At 67.3% G+C, this 23,035-nt stretch overlaps 1 protein-coding gene across 1 annotated transcript in view; it reads left to right on the top strand.

Moving 5' to 3' along the window:
- The window catches only part of ZFYVE28 (zinc finger FYVE-type containing 28), a 44,981-nt gene that overhangs the window by 7,359 nt on the left and 14,587 nt on the right, over nucleotides 1-23,035 (top strand). Inside the window, exons 2-7 of the mRNA XM_028503847.2 lie at nucleotides 8,480-8,620; nucleotides 13,257-13,394; nucleotides 13,941-14,143; nucleotides 15,590-15,679; nucleotides 16,719-16,808; nucleotides 22,137-22,238. Of these exons, the coding sequence (XP_028359648.2) occupies nucleotides 8,480-8,620; nucleotides 13,257-13,394; nucleotides 13,941-14,143; nucleotides 15,590-15,679; nucleotides 16,719-16,808; nucleotides 22,137-22,238 (764 nt within the window). The remainder of the gene's footprint in view (nucleotides 1-8,479; nucleotides 8,621-13,256; nucleotides 13,395-13,940; nucleotides 14,144-15,589; nucleotides 15,680-16,718; nucleotides 16,809-22,136; nucleotides 22,239-23,035) is intronic.

The following is a 23,035-nucleotide window of genomic DNA, read 5'->3' as shown; positions in this document are numbered from 1 at the left end:
GACTGAGCCCGCAGCCTTCGGCGCACGGGTGCCTCTGCAGCCAGCCTCTCCAGCTGGCACGCGTGGCTTTGTGGATGTGAGGGGTCAGACCGGGGAGTCCAGAGACAGAGAGCGGAGCTGGGGGGGGCAACGGCTGGAAGGTTCGGGGTCACCGGAGAGCAGAGCGCTGGCGGTCGGACCACGCCGTGAGGGCGCAGATGCCACTGCCTGCTCCCTTTCAGAAGGTCAGCTGTATGCGATGGGACTTTAACCTCCACAGAAAGAATCTGAGCAATTTTTTTTTAGCTTTTTTCAGAAGCGTAGCATCGTTTGAGGTAGCCCAGGGCAAAGGCGCTTTACGGCTGAGTCAAAAGATGCTCAGGGCCAAGGTCTCGGAGGGGCCTGGTGTCTGAGGCCCAGCCCCCACGCATCTGCCCGTGGGGTCCACAGGGCAGCCTGTGCTCAGCTCTGCCTCTTGGGGGTGGACTGGGCGGGGTGCTGCCTCCTGGGACCACCCAGCGTGGCCCTGTGGGTGGTGGCCCTGGGCAGAGCCATGGGTGGCGGGACCACCATGGGGCCAGGGCTGGGGCTGGGGCTGAGCTGCAGAGGGGGTGGGTCCGAGGATTCAGGAAGTGGTGCCCTCTGAGCGGGGGCCTGGAGCCCTACCTGCCACTTTGTCCCCCCTGGGCAGAGTCACCTGGGCCCCTGGCAGATAAAACAAACACCTCTGAGGTGAAGCTCACCATGAAAGGCTACGAAACCCGGGAGAGAGTGGCGTGCCCCTCACAAGAGCCAGCACTCGGCAGGGCCCACCCACCGAGGGCGTAGGGGTCCTCACGTGCTCAGGCGGAAGAGGAGGGTTGGAGCCCACGGGGCAGCACCAGCCGCTGGAAGGGGCAGCAGAGCCCACCCAGCAGAGGACAAGACGAAGACCCGCCCCAGAAACCCCCAACAGCCCGCTGAGGGGCAACCCCCCACCTCCGCACGTGCCCAGCTGCTGCGTGTTCCGGTTCAGCAGGCCCGGGTCGCAGCGGGGTGCCTGGCGCTAAATGCGCGGACACCGCAGGGCGAGGCCGCGGGCACCAACCCTCAAGCGTGGGCTGCAGCCGAGGACTGTTCGGAGGGGCGCCGCCTCCCCGCGGGGGGGGGGGGGGGGGGGTTCGGCCGTCCTCCCCGGAGGAGCCGGAAAGGGAGGACGGTTTTAGATGGAGGCGGAAGGGTCGCCGCCCAAGTCTTGGAGGATGCGCAGGGGCACGCGCTCCAGGAGGGGGGTCCGGGGTCAGGGGGCGGGGTCAGGAGGCCTGCGTCCCAGACCCGCACGGGGCAGGGCTGTGGTCGGGCCCTTGGAGTTCCCGAAGCAAAGTGAGCGGACCCCGGGCAGCATCCCCATGCGGGGCCCCCAGGTGTCCCGTGGTGGGGTGAGCCGTTGGCTGACTTCCCACCCGGAGTTCAGCGTGTGAATCAAGGCTGGGTGACGCGGGGGTGACGGCTGAGAAGGATAACTTCCGGCCGGGAGGGAGATGGAGGACAAGGAAGACGGAGGGGTGCAGTCAGAGCGGGAGAGCAGGGAGCGCTGCGGACCCGCGGCAGAGACGAGCTTACGTAAGCCCGTGGTCTCAGAGGACGCGAGTGCGGGGGTCCCGGCTGTGCGGGGTGGCCCCTGAGGGACTGAGGTACAGAGAGGCTGGGGGCAAGAGGCACAAGGACCCCACTCTGTCCCTGTGGTTGGACTGCCAGGCCCGGAACCCCTGCCCCGGGCTCCCCACGGACACTGTGCCCAAACCTGCACTGCGGGGCCCAGGGCCCGGCCAGGTGGGGCTCCGGCAGCGTCTGGGGCCTGCCCTGGCCCTGCGAGGTGCGGCCCTGTCACGGCTCCCTGCCCACACCAGACCCTGGACTTCCGGCCTCCAGAACCTCGGGAAAATAAATGTGGTTCAGCCCCCTGGTCTGTGGAGTTGGTGGTGGCAGCGCGGCTGACTGAGGTGGGGGGGGGGGGGGGGCGGCACTACCGTGGTTTCGTGATCTGGTTCTGGGAGGTTCCCTGAGTCCTGGCCTTCCCGGGTTTCCAGAGTCCTGTGTGCTGGGGCAGCCAGGCCTCTGTCTCCACGTGGTCACTCCCCTGTGCACTGGACCTCAAACCCCCATACGGTGGGCCTCACCCCCTGCGCACTGGACCTCATGTCCCTGTGCCTGTCTAGTGATGTCCCCTGGGTCCTCTTCTGGTCTCTCCCAGTCTTCTAGATCATTCTCCTTGAGGTGAAACCTGCTGTGACCTCCTGTCTCTAAGACAATAGCCAGGTCACCCACCCTGGAGCCTGACGAGAGCTCCCGTGGACCCTGGTGCCCCGGCTCTCCTTTCTGCAGAAGCCCCGGCCGGGGGGCGGCAGGGCGGGGAGGGGGGCTGACTCCACCCCCGCCCCTTCCTGCATGGCCCACTGAGACAACCCCGGCTGCGGCGTCGCCTCCTGGAGCCTGTTGTGCTCGCCCCCTCGGCCCCTGCTTTCCCTGGTCTCCCTGGTTGGCAGGAACCTCGGGGCTGCAACCGACCTCACGCTGTCCCTCCCTGTCTCCTCGCCCAGCCTCCGGGGCGGCTGTGTCCCTGGCTCGGGCCCCTCTCTCTCTCCCTGACCCCAGTACGTGGCTGGCCAGCTCTCAGCCCTCTGTGCCCTGATGGTGCTCACACGTGTCCCTGCAGCCCTGACCCCCCCCCCCAGTCCCACCTCAGCCACCCCTGGACGGGACTCTGACTCTCTCCTGGCCTGTCACTGTGCGTCCCCACCGGCAGTAAACCCCCGGCAGCACGCCCTCCGTCTTGTCTCGGCAGCCTCATTTCACAGCAGTGGGGGCGGCAGGCGCAGGGTGGTCTGTCCGTCTCTGTCCAGCCTCACGGGAAGGGGACCTTGACACCTGCCGCGCTGTGGAGGACCCGGGGGGACAGCGCGCTCCGTGAGATGAGCCCGTGCCAGAAGGCCCACGCTGTTGATCCCGCTTCCGTGAGGCCCTCCGAGTGGCCGGGCTCTTCCAGGCAGAGAGGAGGTGGCAGGGGCCAGGGTCAGGGGGCGGCTGCTTGGTGGGGCAGCCTTTGCAGGGTGAGGCCAGGTGTCGAGACCGGTGGCGGCGGCAATGGCGGTGGCGGCACAGTCACGGGTGTGCCGAGTGCCACTGAGCCGAGCACTTAGGGACGGCCACGGCGGCAGGCATTCTGTCTTGTGTGTCACTGCAATTTAAAGTGACAATAAAAGTGTTTCTGGGAGGTGACCCCTCTGCCCCGGCACCTCCTCCGTGTCCAGCCACCAGCATCGCCCTGGTTGCCCCCATCGGCCCTTGTCCACCCCCAGGCTGTCCCCACACAGCAGCTGGAACCATCTTTCAAACATGCAGTTTCGTCTCCTCGCTCCTCCCAGGTGCCCGGCCCTCCCAGCATGAAACCCCAGGCCCTCAGGGAGGAAGTAGTCCTGCCCGAGCTTTCCCCTCCCCCACGCTGTCCTGCTCAGCCCCACCGGGCTCTTCCCCCACCAGCCCTCCTCACAAATCCCACTTCACCAGACCTTCACCAGACCCACCTGCCCCCCCCCCCCCCCACACTCCAGTGGTTCTCAATGGGGGCAACTGGCCCTCGGGGACGTTTGGTGATGTCTGCAAACATCTTTGGTGTCACAGGTTAGAGGGGGTGTTCTGCTGGCAGCTAGTGGGGGATGCTGCCCGGCAAGGCCCAGGACAGCGCCCACAGCGAGGCCACTGGCCCCGAGGTCAAGTGCCGAGGCTGAACAGCCCTGTCGTCATCCACGGGCCCCTCGCCCTCTGTCCATTCCCACAGCGCTGGCCGGTGCCTAGCGTGTGTGCTCCCCTTCGGGGCAGGGCAGAGGTCAAAGGCCATCCCCGTGGTTCTGGGTCTGGCTGTCCCTTCTGGCCTGGCACTCTCGGTGACCTCGGCGGCCGAAGAGCCGGGGTGGGCACACCTCCCAAGGGTCCTGCCTGTCCTGCCCGCAGTCGGTGACAACGAGATGTTCTGTCTCCAGCCCAACGTGGCGGGCCGCTGCCACGGCAGCCCTGGGCGCTGCGGGGGACGAGCCCTGGACCGAGCGGTCACGGGAAGAGCTCCTCCCGCAGTGTCTGCGCTGTCCCCTGCCCTTGGTCTGGCCACGTTCATGGAGCGTCGGGCGTCACGCCGGAGGTCCTGTGCTCCCTTTGAAATCCGACCGAAGACAACACAGCGTGTGGTGCAGCCCTTTCTGACTCTGCCCTGCGCTTGCTGCTCTTGCTCGGGGAGGGGGGCTGGGGCAGGGCCGCGGCACGGCTGGCCTCGTTTCCCGCCGGCGTGGCCGGAGAGTGGTGGGTCATTCCGCCTGTGCCGCTCCTCTCTGACCTCCACCAGCAGGTGCTCCACCGGGAGCCTGCCTGCGTCCCAGCACGGTCCACTCCATTTCCCGGGAAGAAGGGCGAGGCTGGGGAGTGAGGCTGGGTTTCTTCTTTTAGTCCTCCCCTGGGTCATGTTTGTTGGTTTCAGAAAGAGGGAGGGAGGGAGAGAGAGGGAGAGAGCATCCATGTGAGAGAGAAACGTGGATTCTGCCTCCCCCACACACCCCTGCCAGGATCGAACCCGCAACCTAGGTATGGGCCCTGGTGGGAATCGAACCCGCAACCTCCTGGTGTGCAGGACAGTGCTGCCACCCACTGAGCCACCCGGCCCGGTCTGAGGTTGCAGTTTTAGTGGGAAGGTCAGAGAGGTCCTGACGGCTGGCCTTGCTCTTGGTGTGGAAGAGATTTCCTGGTCTTCCATCGGCGGGTCACCAGCAGAGCCACCCACTGTGCTGAGCGTGGGTCTGGGGGCGAGCGGAGGGCAGGCCTGCCTGCTGGCACCCCAGTCGGCGTCAGAGCCAGGGCTCCCCTGCCTGGAAACACTAATGGACCTCAGCCGCGCCTGCAGCCAAGTGCCCCCGCTGTGACTGCAGACCCCCAGGCCCCCCGACTTGTACTGTGAGCTGGAAATGCTCTCCTCGTGTGGTCAGCCACCTTGTGCGGGGGAACTCGGGCCCAGGGCCGGGCGCTGGGACTCCAGCCCGCGGAGAGGCATGGCTCCACCCCACTCAGGGGCGGCAGGCCACGACCCTGTGACTGTGCTGGGGAAGGTGGGTCCTGGGAGCTGAGACGTGGCTGCTGGGTGCGAGTGGGCGACCCAGAAAGGCCACCAGAGGCAGGCAGGATAATGGCCCCGAGTCGCTCCCGTTGGGACCCCCGGAGCCTGTGGGCAGCTGGGGCTGGGCGGCAGGGTAGGAGGAAGGTTCCCCTGGGAGCCAAGGTGGCCGGTCAGCTGCCCTGGAAACTGTCAGATGGGCCTGGGTCAGCTGGGGCACGGTGTGACGGTGGGGGGGCGTGACTGTGGAAGAGGGTCCAGGAAGTACCCCACTGCCCTCCCCAAAGGCAGAGGGAGGGGCCTCCGATGGAGGAGGACAGCAGCCTCGAGGTGGGAAAGGCGGGGGCGTGGTTTTCCCCTCCACCCGCTGGGAGGAGGAGCGGCCCTGCCGCCTTCAGGCGCAGCCACGGAGACCCCTGCTGGGGCTCGGTCCCCCGGACCCGCCAGGGGGTGCGTTCTGTTCAAGCCACTGAGTCTGTGGAGATTTGTTAGGGCCGCAGGAGGGGACTAATACCTACCTTCTGGGGCTGTGCACGCACAGCTGGGGTGGTGGGACAGCCACGAACCTGCCAGCACAGCAAAACCCCGGAGGAACGGGGCGCCCTCTGGGGCCGCAGCCAAGTGCACGGTGGGCGGCTCGCAAGGCCGCTTGTGGGACCGGCAGCCGCCGTGCGGCACAGCGCACAGGATGTGACAACTCAAAAGCCAGTCTCAAAATACCACATACGCGTGACATGCTTTTTATAGAGTTAAAAACAGCCAGAAATACATTTGAGGACTACATATGGCAACAAGCTGTGATGAAGGGGCCACGTGAGTCGGGATCCGGGGCGCAGGTAGCTTTGCGGAGAGCGGGAGTGGGCGGGGCTGCAGCTGGTGGGCGGGTTCTGCCTGCGCGAGGTGGGTGGGCTGCTGGCGTCGGAGCAGCAGCGGCTCCGCTGCACTGTCCTGCGTAGTTGAGAAGCGGCCGTCTCCAGGGCCCGCGTGGCCTGTGTGGCCCGGGGTCTGCCTCGTTGGAGAGCCCTCCCAGCCCAGCAGTTCCAAAGCCTCTCCTGGAGTCGGACGGTCCTGTGACCGGCCGGGAGGCGGGCAGGCGTGTGCAGGGAGGACCAGGTGAACCAGGGCACGGCTCGGGCTGCGAGATTCGGGGTGCCTTCCAGGGGCTGGCGTCGACGTGCCCAGTGGTGAGTGCCCTCGGGCTCTGCAGGGCAGCACTGGTGGACTCGCGTGGTCAGTGAGACACCTTCGGCGGCAGGAAGGACAGAGCCTTGCCCCTTGAGGGGGCGTTTTGCAGTTTTACTTCCTTCCAAGGGCGGAGCCGAAGGTCCCGTCGTTGTGCTCGGATCTGGAAAGGGAAAAGGAGCCTTTTCCTGGAACTCCGGGCCGATGCCACCACTCGGTCACCTGTAACTTCTGCGAACTCCCCGCAGTGAGCGTCTCCCCGAACTCGGGCTCACAGCGGAGCGCCTGGGCGTGGCAGCCGCTCACGTCCTGGGCGTGGCGCGCGACCGTGCGGGGGAGGGGCGCGGAGGAGGCGAGCCCCTGGGTTTCCTGGGGCGACTTCTCCTGCGAGAGGGGCGAGAGGGGCGAGGCGTTCAGCGAGGGGAGAAAGGGCAGCTGTGACACGTGTCGTGTAAGACACGCCCCGGAGTCCCCTCGTGCGCTGCAGGGGATCCGTCCGCGCGGACTTGCCGGTCCGCGCTGGCTGTGAGCGGCGCCCTTCCCCAATCGAGCAGGCGGGCGGCCTCGAAGGCTGGAAACCTTGGCTGAAATGCGCTTTCCCGAGAGGGGTGTGTTTTGGGCCCTTTTGGGCCCGTCTTCAGGGGTCGGTGTGTTTCTGGCGCAGGCCACACTCGGGCCCCAGACTCTCGGTCAGGCCGGAGAGCGACCGCCCAGCACTGCTTGTGGCGGCGGGAGTCGGTACCTGCGGAAGTCAGGCCGTGATCGGGTGCTGGCCGGAGGGCTCCTGGCTTCTCCCCAGCCCTGTGCCGTGCGGGGCTGCCCCCCCAGAGAGAGCCCCTCTTTACTCCGTTTTAACTGAGGTAGAATGGGGGGGTGACGGGAACTATCACATTCAGAGCAGACGGTTCCGTGGTATGTGGTGCGTTCACAGGGGTGTGCAGCCACCCCCTCCGTGTGGTTCTGAAACGTCGTCGTCACCCCTGAAGGAGGAGACCCCGAGCCCAGCCCTCAGCCTCCCCTCTGCCAAGGGGCCGCTTCCCAAAGCCCACGAGGAACAGCTTAGAAGGGTTTCGTGTAGGTTTCTGATGACTCGTCACTATGCCTGTGTTTAAGGATGAAGGTCACCAGCGTGGCGGGGGCGCACCGGGGCACACCTTACTTCACGGCACCGCGCTGTGCCTCTCTGTGCCCCCGTTTCCCCTTGAGGGCTGAACGAGAAGCCTCTGGGAGCTCAGTCCCCCCCTGGGTCCGATGGGAGCGAGTGGCGGGCAGCTGGCACCACGGCCACCCTTGGCCTTTCCTGAGCCCGACCCGTCACTGCCTCCCTGGCCGCAGCTCGTGCAGCAGGGCCTGTCACCTGGGCACCGGTGTGTTTGAGCCCGAGGCCTGTGCCGTGTGCCGAGGAGGGCCCGCCCGAGTCCTCCCGTGGACGGGTGCGGGCGTGGCCCCGGGTCGTGTTGTCCTAGGCAGACCTGGCCTCCCAGAGGTGTCGCTGCCCCATGCCCTGGACCCGGTCCTGTCCTGCTCGCGGGTCCAGACGTGTCTGTTGGTGGGTGGGCCGGGCCGCAGAACAGATGAAGGGGGCTCGGCGTCACCCCCCTGGTTTCAGTCACCACGTGGCATCTTCTGTGGGAGTGTCCCCCACCCTACCCGCACCCCCACTGTGTGAAGGGACTTGGGGAGGCTTGGGGGCTGGAAGGACCCCAGTGGGCTGCGGTGACCCGAGCCAACTCCTGAGCCAGGTCTGAGGATGTCGTTGCTCAGGTGGCCAGCATCCTGTGGCCCCCTGGACCCCACTCTCCCCAAGCCCCTTGTTTGTGGGTCATCTATCCCAGGGGGCTGTGGGGACTTGCCATCTGGCTTCCCCACACAGACGCTGTCCTCTGGGGTCGCACAGCCTTGGGTGGCCTCCGAGAAGCAGGCACAGCCCTGTGGTTGTAACGTGGAGGGACTCAGGTGTGTCGGGGACAAGCAGCAGAGAGATTCCGGTGCAGGAAGCGGATGGGAGAGCCCACACTGCTCGCTGCCCGGGGGTCAGGGCCCTGGGCCACAGCTGCAGCTCATGGCCTGGGAAGGGGCCATCCCGGGGCTCACACCCTCCTCCTGCCTGGCTCACGCCCCCCTCCTGCCTGGCTCACGCCCCCCTCCTGCCTGGCTCACGCCCGCCGTGTCCGTCTCCCACAGAGGTCGGACCCGCAGCTGCTCGCCCAGTTCTACTATGCCGATGAGGAGCTGAACCAGGTGGCCGCCGAGCTGGACAGCCTGGACGGGAGGAAGGACCCGCAGCGCTGCACGCTGCTCGTCAGCCAGTTCCGCTCCTGCCAGGTGAGTGCGGTCGGGCCGCCCTGGGCGGGGTGGGGCCTTGGCGCCGTTCGGCGTCGGGGGGGGGGCCTGCAGGTGTTCCGTGCTGTCACCCTCTGCTGCGCGCCCTTCCCCGTGGCCATCTCCGTTCCCACCTGGTGTCCCTGTCCTTCCGGTGAAGGGCCTTCTTCAGCATTTCCTGCGCTGCCGGTTTGCTGGCCCTGAGTTCTTTTAGCCTGCGCCTGAATGAAGAAGGGTTTTGCCTTGAATTCTGAAAGACTTTTTTGTTTGGTGTAGAATTGTAAGTTGTTAATCATTTCCCCCCCCAATGTGTTCTTTCCACTCTCTCTCTGTCTCTTTTTTATCCTCACCTGAGGACGTTCGTATTGATTTTAGCGAGAGGGAGAGGGGGAGAGAAACATCGATCGGTTGCCTCCCGTATACACCCCAGCCGCCCCTGCTGGGGACTGAACCCACAGCCCACGCGTGCGCCCTGACCGTGGCCTGAGCCCACAGCCTGTCAGTGTGGGGTGACGCCCCTCCAGCCGAGCCTCACCGGCCGGAGCCCTCCCCTCTCGTCCTGCCGGCATTGTTTCCACTGAGAAGGCCTGACCTGTCTCTTTCTCTCCTGCTCCTTGTGAGATTTCCTCGTTTTACTAGTTTTGGTCGATTCGACCATGCTTTGATTCGGTGTATTTTTCTCCGTGTTCCTCGTGCTTAGGGTTCACCGAACCTCTTGCATCCGTGAGTTTATAGTTGCCGTTGAATTTGGGGAAAACTTGGCTTTTATTCCTTCAAATATGCACTCTGCCCCCTCCCTCCCCTTTTGGGCCTCAAATTGTACGATGGACACGGGGCACCTCGAAGTCGCCCTGAGGCTCACCACTGACCCGTCCTGTTACTGTCGTCCCCCCCCCCCCCCCAGTCGTCTGGGGAGTGTCAGCTGCCGCGCCTCCCAGTTCCGGGTTCTTTTCTGCTGAGTGTTGACCCGAGGTGCCCCCACCGGCGCATTCCTGTCCCACCCGGTGGTTGCCCTCCCCGCCCCCACCTCTGCCTCCGTCTGGCTCCTTCTCTCTTCGCCATCGTCTCTCGTAACTTTCTGGACCCTCAGCGTCGGCAGGAACAGCAGTCTCACTGCGTGGGCAGCGGCCCCACTGTCCGCCGCAGGTCTCGGTTGGTTTTGACTGGTCGCTTTTCTTTCCTTCTCGCGACCCGTGTCCCTAATTCTCTGCAGGCCTGGGGGTTTTCTGTGGGCTGCTGACAGCGTGAACTTCACCTTGCCGGGAGCTGAGTGTGGTCCTCTTCCCACGAACCTCTCTGTGCCACGGTGCGCACTGCGGTTTGGTTGCCTGGACACACTTTGGCCCTGCAGGGCCTGTTTCTGAGACGCTTGGCGGGACCAGACGCTTGGGGTAGTGAGGGACGATGGCCCTCCGCGGCTGAGGCTGAGCCCGGGGGACTGCACCGCTCCCCCGTTCCAGCCTCGGGGGTCTGGCCACCGCTCACGCGAGTCCTTCAGGCCCACTGCCTGGTCCTCACTGGCACGGGTGCCCTGTGACCTGCTGAACCCTCGGGGCCCCGACCTTGAGGGCCGTCCTGGGGCCGTGCCCGCTCCTCTGGAGCCCCGTCCCCTGGGTCCCAGGTGCCTCGGCTCCCCTGGACTCTCAGCTCTGTCTCCGCCACCAGGGAGTTTTCCGGGGGCCACCGGGCACCTCTGCCTGTGCTGTGACCTGAGAGTCCCCTCAAGGTGGCGACCAGGGCGGTCGCAGTTCCCCTCGGCTGCTCCTCCCCCCCGAGGTCGCCTGGTGCCTGAGTCTCGTCTGTCGCGGAGCCTGGCTCGTTGTCCTCCGTCGTCGTTGTTGTTCAAGGGGGGGCACGCTCGGTTCCCGGCGCTCCACCCATGTTTGGTGGGCCCCGAGATCCTGTCCGTCCCAGCGAGTGCTTACCAGGCTCACTCTGCGTTGGGCGCAGCTCCAGGCACGGGGGGGAGGGGGGGCCGTCGGGGAATAAAATCAAGGCCCTGCCCTGGCCCTCGGCAGCCGGTGTCCTGGCAGGCCAGGTGGCATGGCGAGCGGGCCACATGGGCCACTCAGGGGCTGCGTGGCATGGGGCCAGGCCCGCCGCCTCGCCGAGCTCGGAGCCCTGCTGGCTTTGGTTTGTGAATCCCCCTCCCCACCCCCGCTTCGACTGCTGTCCGTTTGTTCTCAGTGTCCGTGGGTCCGTTTCCCTCTTGTTCTGTCTGTTCCTGCCCTGTTCCACATTCCACGCCCACGTGAGATCGCGCGGCACCCGTGTCTCTGTGCCCGACTTACCGCACTCCGCGCCACGCCCGTCCGCGTGCGTCCGTGCCGCGGCAGAGGGCAGGGGTCCACGTCCACGGCCGGGTGGTGGTTCAGTGTGTGCGCATCCGCCTTCTGTACCCGCTCGCCCGGGGGCGGACACTGGGGCCGCTCCCACGCCTGGGCCGCTGCGACTAGTGCGCGGCGCACAGTGGGGCGAGAGCGGGTGTTGTCTGCTGGTGCCGTGTTCTCTGGATCCCCGGCCCGGCTCCGAGCGAGGGCTGGCGTTGACGGAGCCCCGACGGCCCTTCCTTTCCACTGGAGTCTGTGCATCCCGTTACAGAACCACGCGCGAGAAAGGACCTTCCCCCCGGGAGCCCACGGAGCGAGCTCACACCCGCGCCGCTGGGCGCCGGCCGGGCTTCGTCTCTGGGCTGCTCGGGCTGACGCGCCCGCGGGGCGCGGAGTCTCCCACGGAGCTTGGGGTGCCGCCGTCTGCACCGAAGGGGGCGCTTCCCCCCACGGTGCTTTCTCACGTCTGCTTCCCAGGAAACAGGTGACAAAGCCCGGCGCGGGGGAGGGAGGGACACGGAGATTTACAGTGGCCAACGGCAAGAGAGCCAGGCAGTGCGATCTTTCTGGAAAGCAGTCTGGCAGACTGCAGTCAGAGCACGGGAGGGCGGCTTACCCCCCCAGCCCCCCCCCCGCCGGCCGTGTCGTGCCATCTCCAGAAGTGCGGGGACCCTGAGGAAGTGGCCCCCAGCTCAGTGTCGCGCACCCCGGCAGGGACTGCCGGTCCTTGTGGAGGCCGGGAATCAGAGACCTGGCACCCGGCAGGAGAGGACGGCAAGTCCGTGGGGGGGGTCACCCGCTCTCGTCTCACGTGGCTGTTGGAGACTCTGGAGGTTGTGATGACCTGTCCCCGCAGCAACGGCTGCCCCCGGGCACAGAACCGTGCGTGTGCGCAGGATGAGCTGTCGCCGGAGCAGCCCCGCCCCCAGGACAGGAAGAGTCAGGGGACGTGCCCCCCCCAGCAGCTCTCCCCCGGGGCACCCCCGGGTCCCTGCTCCCACTCCTCCCAGGTTTCTGTGGGGAGTGGGCATTGAATCGATCTCTGACAAACTAAAGAAAAAAACAAATGTCAGCGCTCCCGTAATTCTGCAGCACAAGTGGTAGCTGTCCGAGGATCAGGCGGATTCAGAACACGGGAACGGCGTGTGGTGTGAGGTGCAGCAAGAGCGGCCTCGCCGCCCTTTTACACACGGAGCACCCGAGCAGCTGGTTTCCGCGGCGGAAGGGGCAGGGGCTCAGTGGCCCTTCCCGGGCTCACAGCCAGCCTGAGGGCGTCCGGGTCTCCGTGTCCCTGGGGCGGGGCCGTGGGGTGGGGTGCCCCCCCCCCCCCAGCCACTGGCTGGCGTGCTCACGTGTTGCCCCGGCTGACCTGCTGGTCCCAGAGGGGCCTGGCCCGGACGGAGGGTCCCGCTGTGCGTGGCCTGCGCCCCCCCCCCCCACAAGGGAGCTCGGGCAGGTGCGACCGGGACGACAGCTCTGCCCAGGAGCCCAGCCCGCGGGGAGTCTGTCTGAGCCCCGGCCTCCATGGCTGCTGCTGCTGCTGCTGCTGCATGAAGGCTCTCGCTCCCTCGGGGGGTGGGGGCAGGCCCTGGGGTGCGGTCTTGGGGCGGTGGGGGGAGGGGCTGGCCTCACGCCCTGCCTGCTGGTGGTGCCGCTCCGGCAGCAGGCCCTGTCTGCCAGGGCCGCGCACACGCCCAGGGGGACACGGGCTGACACCGTGTGTGTCGGCGACACGGCGAGTCGGCGGCGATAACCAGCCTGGTGTCTGTCTGTCTGCCCCACCGCGCCGTGTCTCCGGCTCTGCCCCGAGAATCCCACGTGTGGGTGTTCAGTAGGGGCTCGGGGGGCAGTCACGGCAGCCGGGGCTGCAGGGCCCACAGTGGGTCAGCAGGGGCGGGTCAGAGGGCCACTGAGGTGACAGCATCGTCCCGGGAGCAGAGGAGGTCGCAGGGCCACCTGCACGCACTGTGGCTGGCGCTCCAGGTGAGTCCTGGGCGAGCCAAGGCAGGTGTGCGGTTGTGAGTGCGAGAAACGGCTAATCGCCGCGCTCTTTCACGAGCGTGTGGTTTTCACTCGAGCAGCAGGGAGCCTCCCGGGCCCCGTCCTGACGTGACCCACTGAGCCCGAGTAGGGGGAGGGAGGCGGGAGTTTTGCCCCCGGCCGTGGATCCTTCTGGAATCTGCACCTGGGCAGCAGCTGCGGGGCCGGCGGGGCCGTGCTGTCCCCGCAGTGCCCACTGGGGCCGGTGCCCGCCGGGGCCACCCCCCACCAGCCGCAGCCCAGCCGCAGCGCCCTCCCGTCTGTCGCAGGACAACGTGCTGAACATCATCAACCAGATCATGGACCTGTGCATCCCCCAGGACCGCGCGCCCAGGGACTTCTGCGCCAAGTTCCCCGAGGAGATCCGGCACGACAACCTGGCCGGCCAGCTGTGGTTCGGTGCCGAGGTAGCAGCCGTGCGCCAGGTCCCGGGTCCCAGCGTGGGCGTCGTCCACACCGGGGCTTCTCCTGTGGGCGGCGTGGGGGGGTGGACAGGCGCCCACGACCCGGGGCTCCACTGGCCCTCCCCTCCTGCCTGCCTCCGGGGTCTGGGTCCCAGGGAGAGCGTCCATGGCCTCTGCCATGACGGCTCTGGACTTCAGGGGAGCCCGGGGCAGGGACCCACTTCCCGGCCCGCCGGCCCCAGAGGGAGTGGGGGGCTGTGAGGCAGGGGTTCCTGGGAGAGAGGACTCGGGGGGGGGTCCTGGGAATGACAGCCACGTCCCAGCCTTTTCCACGTGTGCCTGGCTCTGGGGACCACAGTCCTCTCACGGGGACCGGCCCTGCCCAGGGTCGGCGGACCGTGCTGGGGATCCTGGTCTCTGCAGGCCCAAGGAGCTGTGGGGGGCAGGGAAGCTGGGGTGGGCCCAGGCCGGTGGGCCCCACAGGGACCAGGCGCGACCCTGCGACCCCGAGAGCCCCCGCCGCTGCTGAGCTGCCCCTTCTGCCCGCAGTGCCTGGCCGCCGGCTCCATCATCATGAACCGGGAGCTGGAGAGCGTGGCCATGCGCCCGCTGGCCAAGGAGCTGACCCGCAGCCTGGAGGGCGTGCGGGGCGCCCTCCGAGACCAGGCGCTGCGGGACCTCAACACCTACACGGAGAAGATGCGGGAGGCCCTGAGGCACTTCGACGTCCTGTTCGCGGAGTTCGAGCTGAGGTGACCCGGGGGCGTGCATGGGCTGTCAGTGCGGGGGGGGGGGGGGGTGGGCAGGGGGGCCGTGCTGTGCAGGGAGGGGCGGGCCAGCTCTGCGGGGTGGTCGGGCGTTTCCAGGGGGAGCGCGCAGGGCAGGGAGGGGCTGCGGCTGCCCGAGGGCTGTCCGAGTGAGCACACGTAGCCCTGGGGGGCGGTGTGGGTCCAGGGAGTGGAGATGCATCTTGAAGGCAGGGCCAGGTGACCCAGGGGTGCAGAGGACCCCAGCTGTCCACCCCTCCACCACTGCCGCCCTCCCCAGTACACCTCAGGGGCGCCAGGTGGGCCCTGCGGAGGGAAGGTGTCATTGTCGCGGGTCCACCACAAGCCTGAGCCTCCGTCTGCCGCCGCCCCCTCCCCTTCCAGCCTTGCCTGCCATTGGTCCCAGCTGCCCCTGTCAGTCCGTCTGCTCACCCCACAGTCACCGACACCCACTCTGTGTGCACATCTGGGACGCAGGACAAGCAGCAGGGGGTGGCCGCTGCTCCTGTGGCCCACTGGGACCCCCAGCTCCATGGGGTGGGGGGCCCTGCCCCAGCTCGAGGGAGTCTCGGATCCCCCGGTGCCCCCGCTCCCTCCCCGGCCCACGCAGTGGCACCAGCACGGAGCTCCGCATGTGCACCCGCCCGGTGCCCGTCCGCCTACAGCCTGGGGAGCTGCTGCTCCTTCAGGAAGTGGAGCCCGCCCCCCAGTAGAGGGAGTGCCCTCCCCCACCGCCCGCAGGCCTCCGTGGGGAAGGGGTCAGGAGCACCCGGACACACGAAGGCCCCACGGCAGGCGAGAGAGCGCGGCACTTGGAGTTCAGGGCTGGGCGGCCCTGGGTAACGAGACCTGCCCGTCTGGCAGCCCCTGAAGGAAACCTGCTCCCCCCCGCCCCCCGGTGTTGAAGGAGGTCCACTTCCTCTCCGGGAGGAGGAGGGGAGATCAAGTTTCCTTTTCTCCGGTCTTCCCCAGACGCCCCAAACAAGTTTTCGTGATGAGAAATCAGAGTGAGTGATTGAGGAGAGAAAAGTGTCCTCTCGCGGGGGCTGAGCGTGTTCTCACCTCGGGGACTCTGTCACCTGTTCACAGCCACTCAGCACACCTGCCACCAGGCGTGGGCCCCCCCCAGGCCTCTCCGAGCTGGTGGCTGGGCTCGGGGTCACTCCCCCGCCTGCGTGTGCTCGCGTGTGCGTCCACTTGCTCACTGGCTGGGGCTGCTGACACTCACGGAGGTGGGCGGGGACAGTCCAGGCCCCGGGAGCAGCCCTGACGGACGCTCCGTCCCGCTGGAGCTGTGGGCCGAGGCGGCTGCCCTGGGGGGCGCAGACGGGGCGCTGTCACTGCACTGTCACGCGGGCTCACCCGACACCCCCGCCCCTCTGGACGGCGCGCGGGGCCCCGGGCAGCCCTCACGCCCGGCCTGTGTTGCAGCTACGTGTCGGCCATGGTGCCCGTGAAGTCCCCCAGGGAGTACTACGTGCAGCAGGAGGTCATTGTGCTGTTCTGCGAGACCGTGCAGAGGTGAGCGGCCGCCGCGGGGCTGCGCCTCGTCCCAGGGACGCGCCCGCGGGACCGCATCTGCCCCGCCTCACCCTTGGTCTGGGTGGGGGGCACCCCCAGGGGAGGCCTGCTCCGGCCTGTTCCTCATCCCTGCCTGCCCCCAACTCTCCTCTCCTGTGGGCCCCGGGGGCCGGTCCTGCCGTTGAAGCTCCTGTGACCGGAAGTTCACGTGACAGAGCACAGAGCTGCACAGGCTCCACCTCCAGGAGCCGGGCCTCCTCCCGGCCCGCCCTCCCTCCCTCCCTCCCTCCCTCGTCTCCCGGCTCCCCCGCACCCCCCCCATCTTCTCCCCACCCCACCGCTGCTCACCTGCCCAGGTCCGGAGGGACCCGTCCTGGGCTCCCGTCTACCCATCAGGTTTGGGGTAGACCCCGACGCCCTCATCACGCCTGGCACTCCAACGCAGAGCCAGATTCTCTGGGTGGACTTGGGGGCTAAGATTTTGCCTAGAATGTCCCTCGGGTCTGACCAGCGCTGCGGTGGTGGGTAGTCCTGAAACTGCCCGCTGTCACCTCCCAAGCTCTTCCTTTCTGGAGACACGCCGCCCAGCGTTTAGGTGTTGCAAGAGACCTCGAATCACTAAGCGGAAGGCAAGGGAGTGCCTTCACCGGGAGCCCTGGCGCCAGCTCTTAGGGCTTTGGGGAGCCCCGCCCGTGGGTGGGAGAGACCAGCCCAGGGGCGTCTCTGTCCCCCGGAGTCCCTTGTTCGGGGACGTGTCCTGCCCCCCATTTCCTGTCACTCGAGTGGTTTCGGTTCCCTGGCTGAGCGGCTCGCGGCCAGGTTAGCTTCCTGATCGGACCTTGTGGCCATCCTGCCTGCCGTCTACACTGCAGCCCTGCTCGCCTGCCCTGGCGCTGGGGTCGGGCCGTGGGCGTGGGGGCCGCCCACCTGTGTCACCCCCTGACCGCCTGCGGGGCGGGGTCTCGGCTGAGGTCAAGCGGGCCGACCCCGCCCCCCCGACTCCGGCCTGCCCCGCCTCACTGCCCCCTCTCTCGGCCAGGGCCCTGGACTTCGGGTACCTGACGCAGGACATGATCGATGACTACGAGCCCGCCCTCATGTTCACCATCCCCAGGCTGGCCATCGTGTGGTGAGTGTCCCTCCGCCTGGGCGTGTCCCTGTGCCTGGGCGGTCCTCAGGCTGAGGGCCCTGCTGGGGTCGGGAGACGGCACGCACACCCCCAGAGGCAACTGTGCAGCCCCCCAGGGCGGTTGCCTGGACGTGCTGCTGCTGTCCCTCTGCGAGTGGGAGCCACACGCCCCCTCGGTGGGTGGGAGCCCGCTCCCCAGATAGCACAGGGTACCTGGCCCCCAAGGCCAAGGAGGTGAGGTCAGGGGAGGAGGACCCGTGGGGAGCAGAGTGACTGGGGGGGCTGTGGGGCGACTCTGAGGAGCAGGGGGCGGCCCCCCCACCGTGGTTCTGAGGGCAGCTGTGATGGGCTCGTGTGAATGATCTCACAGGCTGGCAGGGAGGGGAGCCCGGTAGGTGAATCACAGTTGGGAGCGGCTGGGGAGTGTGTGGGGGCCAGCACCTCAGGGGGAGCGGGGCGCTCCGGTCAGCCTCAGCGGCCTCATGGGCTCAGAGAGGTCAGGGCGGTCAGAGCGCGGCCTTGAACACGCCGAGGCAGGAAGCCCGCAGCCACTTGCAAAGAGTCTCGGGGCCCAGGTCAGAGCCCAGGTGTTCTGGGCGTGGCCTGCTGCTGCCCAACCCCCCCGCCTACCTCCGACTCCCAGAGACCACCCCCTCCTGCCAGGTGGGTGTGCCTGGGGTGGCCCGTGGGGACCTGGGCCGCAGGGCCTATGGGCTGGCAGCTGGGGAGGGCCCCGTGGGCAGCTGGCACGCAGACACGGAGCCGGGCAGAGAGCCGGGGGCAGATGCCGGGTGGAGACCTGGCCGTTGGTGTGGTGGCCCGGGGCTGTCGGGGGGTGCGGAGGCCAGGACTGGTCCAGCGCAGGCCTCGGGAGGCCCCACGGGGCCCCTCCCGTGGGAGGTGGGGGTGCAGTGGTGGGAGCGGCGTGGGGCTGTGGCCGTGCAGCAGGGTGGGCTGCTGCTGGGGCAGAGGGGCCCCCTTAGCCCCGTGCAGGAGGAGGGGCACCCGCAGGGCCACCCATGGGCGCACCCCTGGGCCGGGCCAGAGCTGCCTTTCTGGCCTGAGACTCCGGAGAGTTAAACACCGTGGAGACCCGTGAGGCCTGGGCAGGATGGGGGCTTAGCTCCTTCATCCGTGCTCACGCGTTGCCTGTGACTCTAGAAAGCAAGAGTGGTGTCTGCGGGCACAGTAATGCCTTGCAATACGATCGCTGGTTTTGTGCATAGGAAAAACTGAATTAAAGAGTTAAAACGACCCACATCCAAGATTGCTCTATCCAGCAAAGCTTTCATTTAGAGTGGCAGGGCAGATATAGTGCTTCCCAGATAAGGTCAAGTTCAAGGAGTTCATCATCACCAAGCCCTTAGTATATGAAGTGTTATAGGGACTTGTCTAAGAAAAAGAAGATCAAAACTATGAACAGTAAAATAACAACAGACTCACAGCTATTAACAACCAAACATAAAAACAAAAACAACAACGAACTAAGCAAACAACCAGAACAGGAACAGAATCACAGAAATGGAGATCACGTGGAGGGTTATCAGTGGGGAGAGGAGGGGAGGGGAGGGGAGGGGAAGAACAGGGGAAAGATACAGAGAATAAGAAGCATAAATACTAGGTAGAAAACAGACAGGGGGAGGGTAAGAATAGCATAGGAAATGGAGAAGCCAAAGAACTTTTATGTACGTACAACCCGTGGGCATGAACTAAGGAGGGGGGGGAAGGCTGGTGGTAGGGGGTGCAGGGTGGAGGGGAATAAAGGGGGAAGAACGGGACAACTATAATAGCATAATCAATAAAATATGCTTAAAATAATTAAAATGAAAGGTTTTTTCCTGGAAGTCTGGGCCAGAAACGTGGGTGCCGTGGGTGCGCATTATACACAGCAAACACGGTGCCTGCTGTGAGGAGACTGGCTGCAAGCAAGGTGCCGGGACCCTGGTTCGGGCGGGCGCGGCCCCTGCTGCCACACCAGCGGCCTCCCCGGCCCCGCCCCCGAGGCTGCCTCCCGGGGCTGCAGGGCGGCTTCCCGACCCTGCCTGCCTCCGTCCCCCGCACCCCCCCCTCTGTCCACAGTCACCTTTCTCCCAGGTGCACACGTTGGGGAAAGCACGGCGGGCAGCCTCTCAGCGCAGGGCAGGTGACACCCTCAGCACCTTTGTTGCGAGGCCAGGGGTCCCCAGCACACCAGCTCAGGCAGCCTGGGGCGCAGTGCCCCGGCCTGGAAGCTGGGCTGCCCTCGCGCCCTGGGATGCAGCCTACACGATTCGTCCCATTGTTTTCTTCCCAGGCAGGTGGCTGTCTGAGGCCAAACTCATTCGAGGAAAACGTATTTTAGGTCTTTGGTTTAAACACAAGACAGTGAAGCTGCCTTGAGCTCAGCCGGCAGGGACAGGCAGCTCCCACCTCTGTACGGCCCCCTGGTGTGCGCCGTGTCCGGGCCCAGCCCCGCCGCCTCGGGCGTGGTGCTGCCACGTGCCCGCGGGTCTGGGCGGGTTTCCTGCGGAGCGGCACACGGAGCAGGGTGGCACACCGGCCCTGCCCGCTCGGAACCGCCCAGCAGCACCCGAAGCCTCTGCTACCTGCCCTCCGGTCCTCCTCATCAAGCCCCGCGGTGGGCAGAGCCTGGATCCCGGGGCACGAGAGACCCACACTGCCTCCGGGGGAGCCGTCCTGAAGCGCGTGGGCACACGCAGGCAGTGCACCTGTTTTAAGTGGCAGCGTCCGGAGCCGACGCCAGTGTCTCCGGATTTTCGCCCTCGAGTCTGTGGCGGCGTTTGTTCAGCTCTTTGCGATCGACCCTCCTCGTCACCACGGCCGTCGGCCAGGCTGGGCGGCCGGAGGACAGTGGCTGTGGGCCTGTCTGCTCTCACTGAGCTGACCCCCGGGGGCCACGTCTCCCCGACCAGTGCGGCTGCACCATCTCGGCCACCCTGCTGGCCTCTCAACTTTGCTCCCCTCTGTCTGGTCCTGGGTGGGGGCGGGGGTCCCACGGGGCTCGGGCTGGAGGGGGGCCCAGAGTGGAGCCGAGGGGCCTCGGGGACCTGCAGGAGGCTCTGGGTCACGGCGAAGGGAGAGCCGGTGGCAGCGGGAGCTCAGGCCAGAGCTGAGTGCGGGTGCTGGCCCCGTCCCGAGTGGGGACAGAAACCCTTCTGGCTGTACCTCCTGACTCGCCGGTGCGGCCCCGTGGCCGCTGCCCTGGTGTGTTCCAGGCACCAGGGTGGGGTGGGTGGCTTGGTGCCAGCACCCTCTGGGCTGGACAAGAACAAGCCTGAGAGAGAAGCTCCCCAGGGCCCCCAGCAAACTCCCGAAGCCGGGGTGGGAGCCCAGAGAGCAACACACAGCAGGGGGTGTGCACCTCAGGCCGGGGGGGGGGGGGGGGCAGCATGCGCAGAGGGGCTGGGGTGACCCTGTCAGCCACCGGCACTTCCGGGGGAGTCAAGACCCTGTGGACATCCCCAGAACTGCACCCTTGCAGGGTCCTGTCTTTGAGGTGTGGGTGGCCCGGGACCCCCAGGTGGCACCCAGGGAGCTCTCGGAGCACAGCAGAGGGTAAGCGGGGGAGCCGAGCCAGGAGGGGTGGCAGGACTGGGGGCGGAGTCTGCTGCCTCCCCCCTCCCCCGCTCGGTAGGCAAACAGGTGCTCCCACGGCGCTGTGTGCCCGGCCTGCCGCGCTGTGCGCGGGCACAGGGCGGAGGCACCTCTGAGCTGCGTAGCCGGCCCCTCGTGGATAGCGGCTGCTGGGGCTGCTTCCCTGGAGAACTCCGGCCGACCCAGGAGGGGACCTTCCGCGTCCTCGGTTTGGCCAGTGGATCCTTGGACACCCAAAGCGTGAGCAGCACGTGGAAGAGACGCAGCTCGGGCTTCGTCACAGTGAAGAGCTTCAGCACATCCACGGACGTGGCCCAGGACGCGCAAAGACACCCCGAAGACGGGGAGCGGCCAGCTCCGCGCCACGCAGGGCGTGCCCCCACCCCTGCTGCGCCCGGAGCCGTGCCCAGAGCCGCCCCCGCGCCTCCTCGCTGCCCGCGTGGGGCCTGGGCGAGGAGTGAGGCCCGTGCTCTCTGCGCAGGGCACCCACTCTTGTGCTGGGAGGAAGTCCTTTCGCTCAGCGCTGCGTGCCCCTTGACCTTGCTGACTGGATGTGTCCCTGAGCAAGCGGGACCCCGCCGATGGCACCGCCCCGACCCCACTTGGGCGATGAGACCCCACTCACTCGCAGAGTGGAGGCCGCTGCCCTGTTGGCAGGTGCATGTGCCGAGGCCTGAGCTGTCTGGACCCTGGAGATGGAAGGCACCCATGAGGGTCCTCCGGAGAGACGGGCTGGGCCGGGATGACAGTGGGTGCTGGCGCCGGGCGGGGCTGTGCACGGTGTGTGGGGGGCTCTGCCTGCAGACTCGGGCCCCCGGAGCAGCAGTCAGCAGGGCGCTAGGTCCCAGGACAGAGGAGGGGGCGCCTCTCGAGGCCCAAGGATGCCCGGGGGAGAGGCCGTGCTGCCTGGGCAGTGACAGGAGGCTGCCTGCCTGTCTGGGAAGGGCATGGGCGTGGGCCAGACTTCCGGGAGGGGCCGGCGGGCGTGGAGACCACCTGGGAGAGGCTGGGAGCAGGAAGCACAGAGCTCCCTGTGGGTTCGGGGACCTGCCGGGGAGGGGCTGTGGCGGGATGGTCAGAGCTGCGCGGGGAGGCCGCGCCCAGAGCGTGTCTGACACAGGGCAGCGCCTGGACGTCGGGGCGTGGACAGGGCCACGAGACCGAGGCCTGAGGGCCGCGGAGGTGGGCGGGGGGAGCCGGGAGAGCGCCGCTGTGAGGTCTCACTGTCCGTGCAGAGCGTCCCCAAGATGCTCATCCCCGATCCCTGCGGGACCCGGAACCTGGGGCCCAGCATGGGCGCTCGAGGCTGCTGCATGGGAGGGGGCCTGGGGCTGAGCTCTGTCTGCGTCCAGTGCATGGACGGGGGCTGCCCGCTGCCCCGGACGGGACTCCAGCTCTGGCGTCTGTTTCGTTTGGGGGCACATGCTCCCAGGCCTCGGCCTCTCAAGCCTCTGCCTGGGTGGCCGGTGGAGCACAAGGCGTGTGTTTCGTCTCCGGGAGGTGGGTCTCGGTGACGGCCCAGTGCCGCGCGCACACGTGTGTGCTGGTTGACCTGCGGTCCCTCCGGGGACCCTGGGCTAACCCAACATGGCTCCGTCTGCGTGGCAGCTGCCGCTGCCTTTCCCTTAATTGACCTGCTCACGAGGTGGCCGCCGAGGCCCCAGGGTTGGTCTGGGCTGGCCCAGGCCCCGGGCAGGGCTCGACGCCAGGCCGGCCTTTCTGTCTCGAATGCAGCGGCCTCGTGGTCTACGCGGACGGACCCCTGAACTTGGACCGCAAGGTGGAGGACATGTCCGAGCTGTTCCGGCCCTTCCACACGCTGCTGCGGAAGATAAGGTGGGGGCGAGGGGGGAGGGGGACGGGTCCCGGGGAGGGGAGGGGTGCTGAAGGCTGCGTTTGCCACCGGCCCCCTTTTTCTGTCGGGTGGGGGTGCCGTGCAGCTCCTTGCCCTCCTCTGCCCCAGCCGGTGGGGCGGGGGCCTCCGTCGTGGTCTCGGCTGCCGGATCGTGGCGTCCGAGCCCCGTGGTAGTTCCTGTCCTTGCCCCCGGGGCCCAGGTCTTTGTCCCTGAACAGTCAGTCACGTGCTGACCGATCTCCAGCCTCAGCGCCCGGCTGCTGGCCCGGCGCCTGCCCTCTGTGGTTCCCCTCGGCCCTGTGGGACGGGCCGAGAACTGGGCGATGTGGGCTACGGCGGGCGGCCCGACCCACGGGCTGGGCGGTGCCGAGGGCCGCTCTCTCCTGCACACTGGTCCAGGACGGCACCCAGGGCTGCACGTGGGCCTCGGGCCCCAGGCTGGCTCACGCTCCTCCTGGCACAGAGCGCCCGTGGGCCTCCGCTCCCTGGCCCAGGGCCCCCTCCTCCAGGAAGTCTCCCAGACTAAACCAGGCACCCTCCTCCTGGCTAGCATTTTCCTCTGTTTGCAGTTGGCGTTGTTGTAATTCGATCATTCCTCGCATAAATATTTATCTTCTTGCCTCTCCCGAGGCAGACCCCCGGGGCGGGGACCGGCCTGTCTCCCTGAGCGAGCCTGGCACACAGACGGGTTCGTGGTAATTGCCCGATGAAAGGGTGAAGGTCTGTGTGGGAACCAACACACATTTTTCACTCGTAAATGCGTTTATTAGCGCAATTA

This window comes from Phyllostomus discolor, chromosome 1 (genome assembly GCF_004126475.2).
Source record: "Phyllostomus discolor isolate MPI-MPIP mPhyDis1 chromosome 1, mPhyDis1.pri.v3, whole genome shotgun sequence".
NCBI classification, from domain to species: Eukaryota; Metazoa; Chordata; class Mammalia; order Chiroptera; family Phyllostomidae; genus Phyllostomus; species Phyllostomus discolor.
This window is presented reverse-complemented; position numbering and strand designations above follow the sequence as displayed.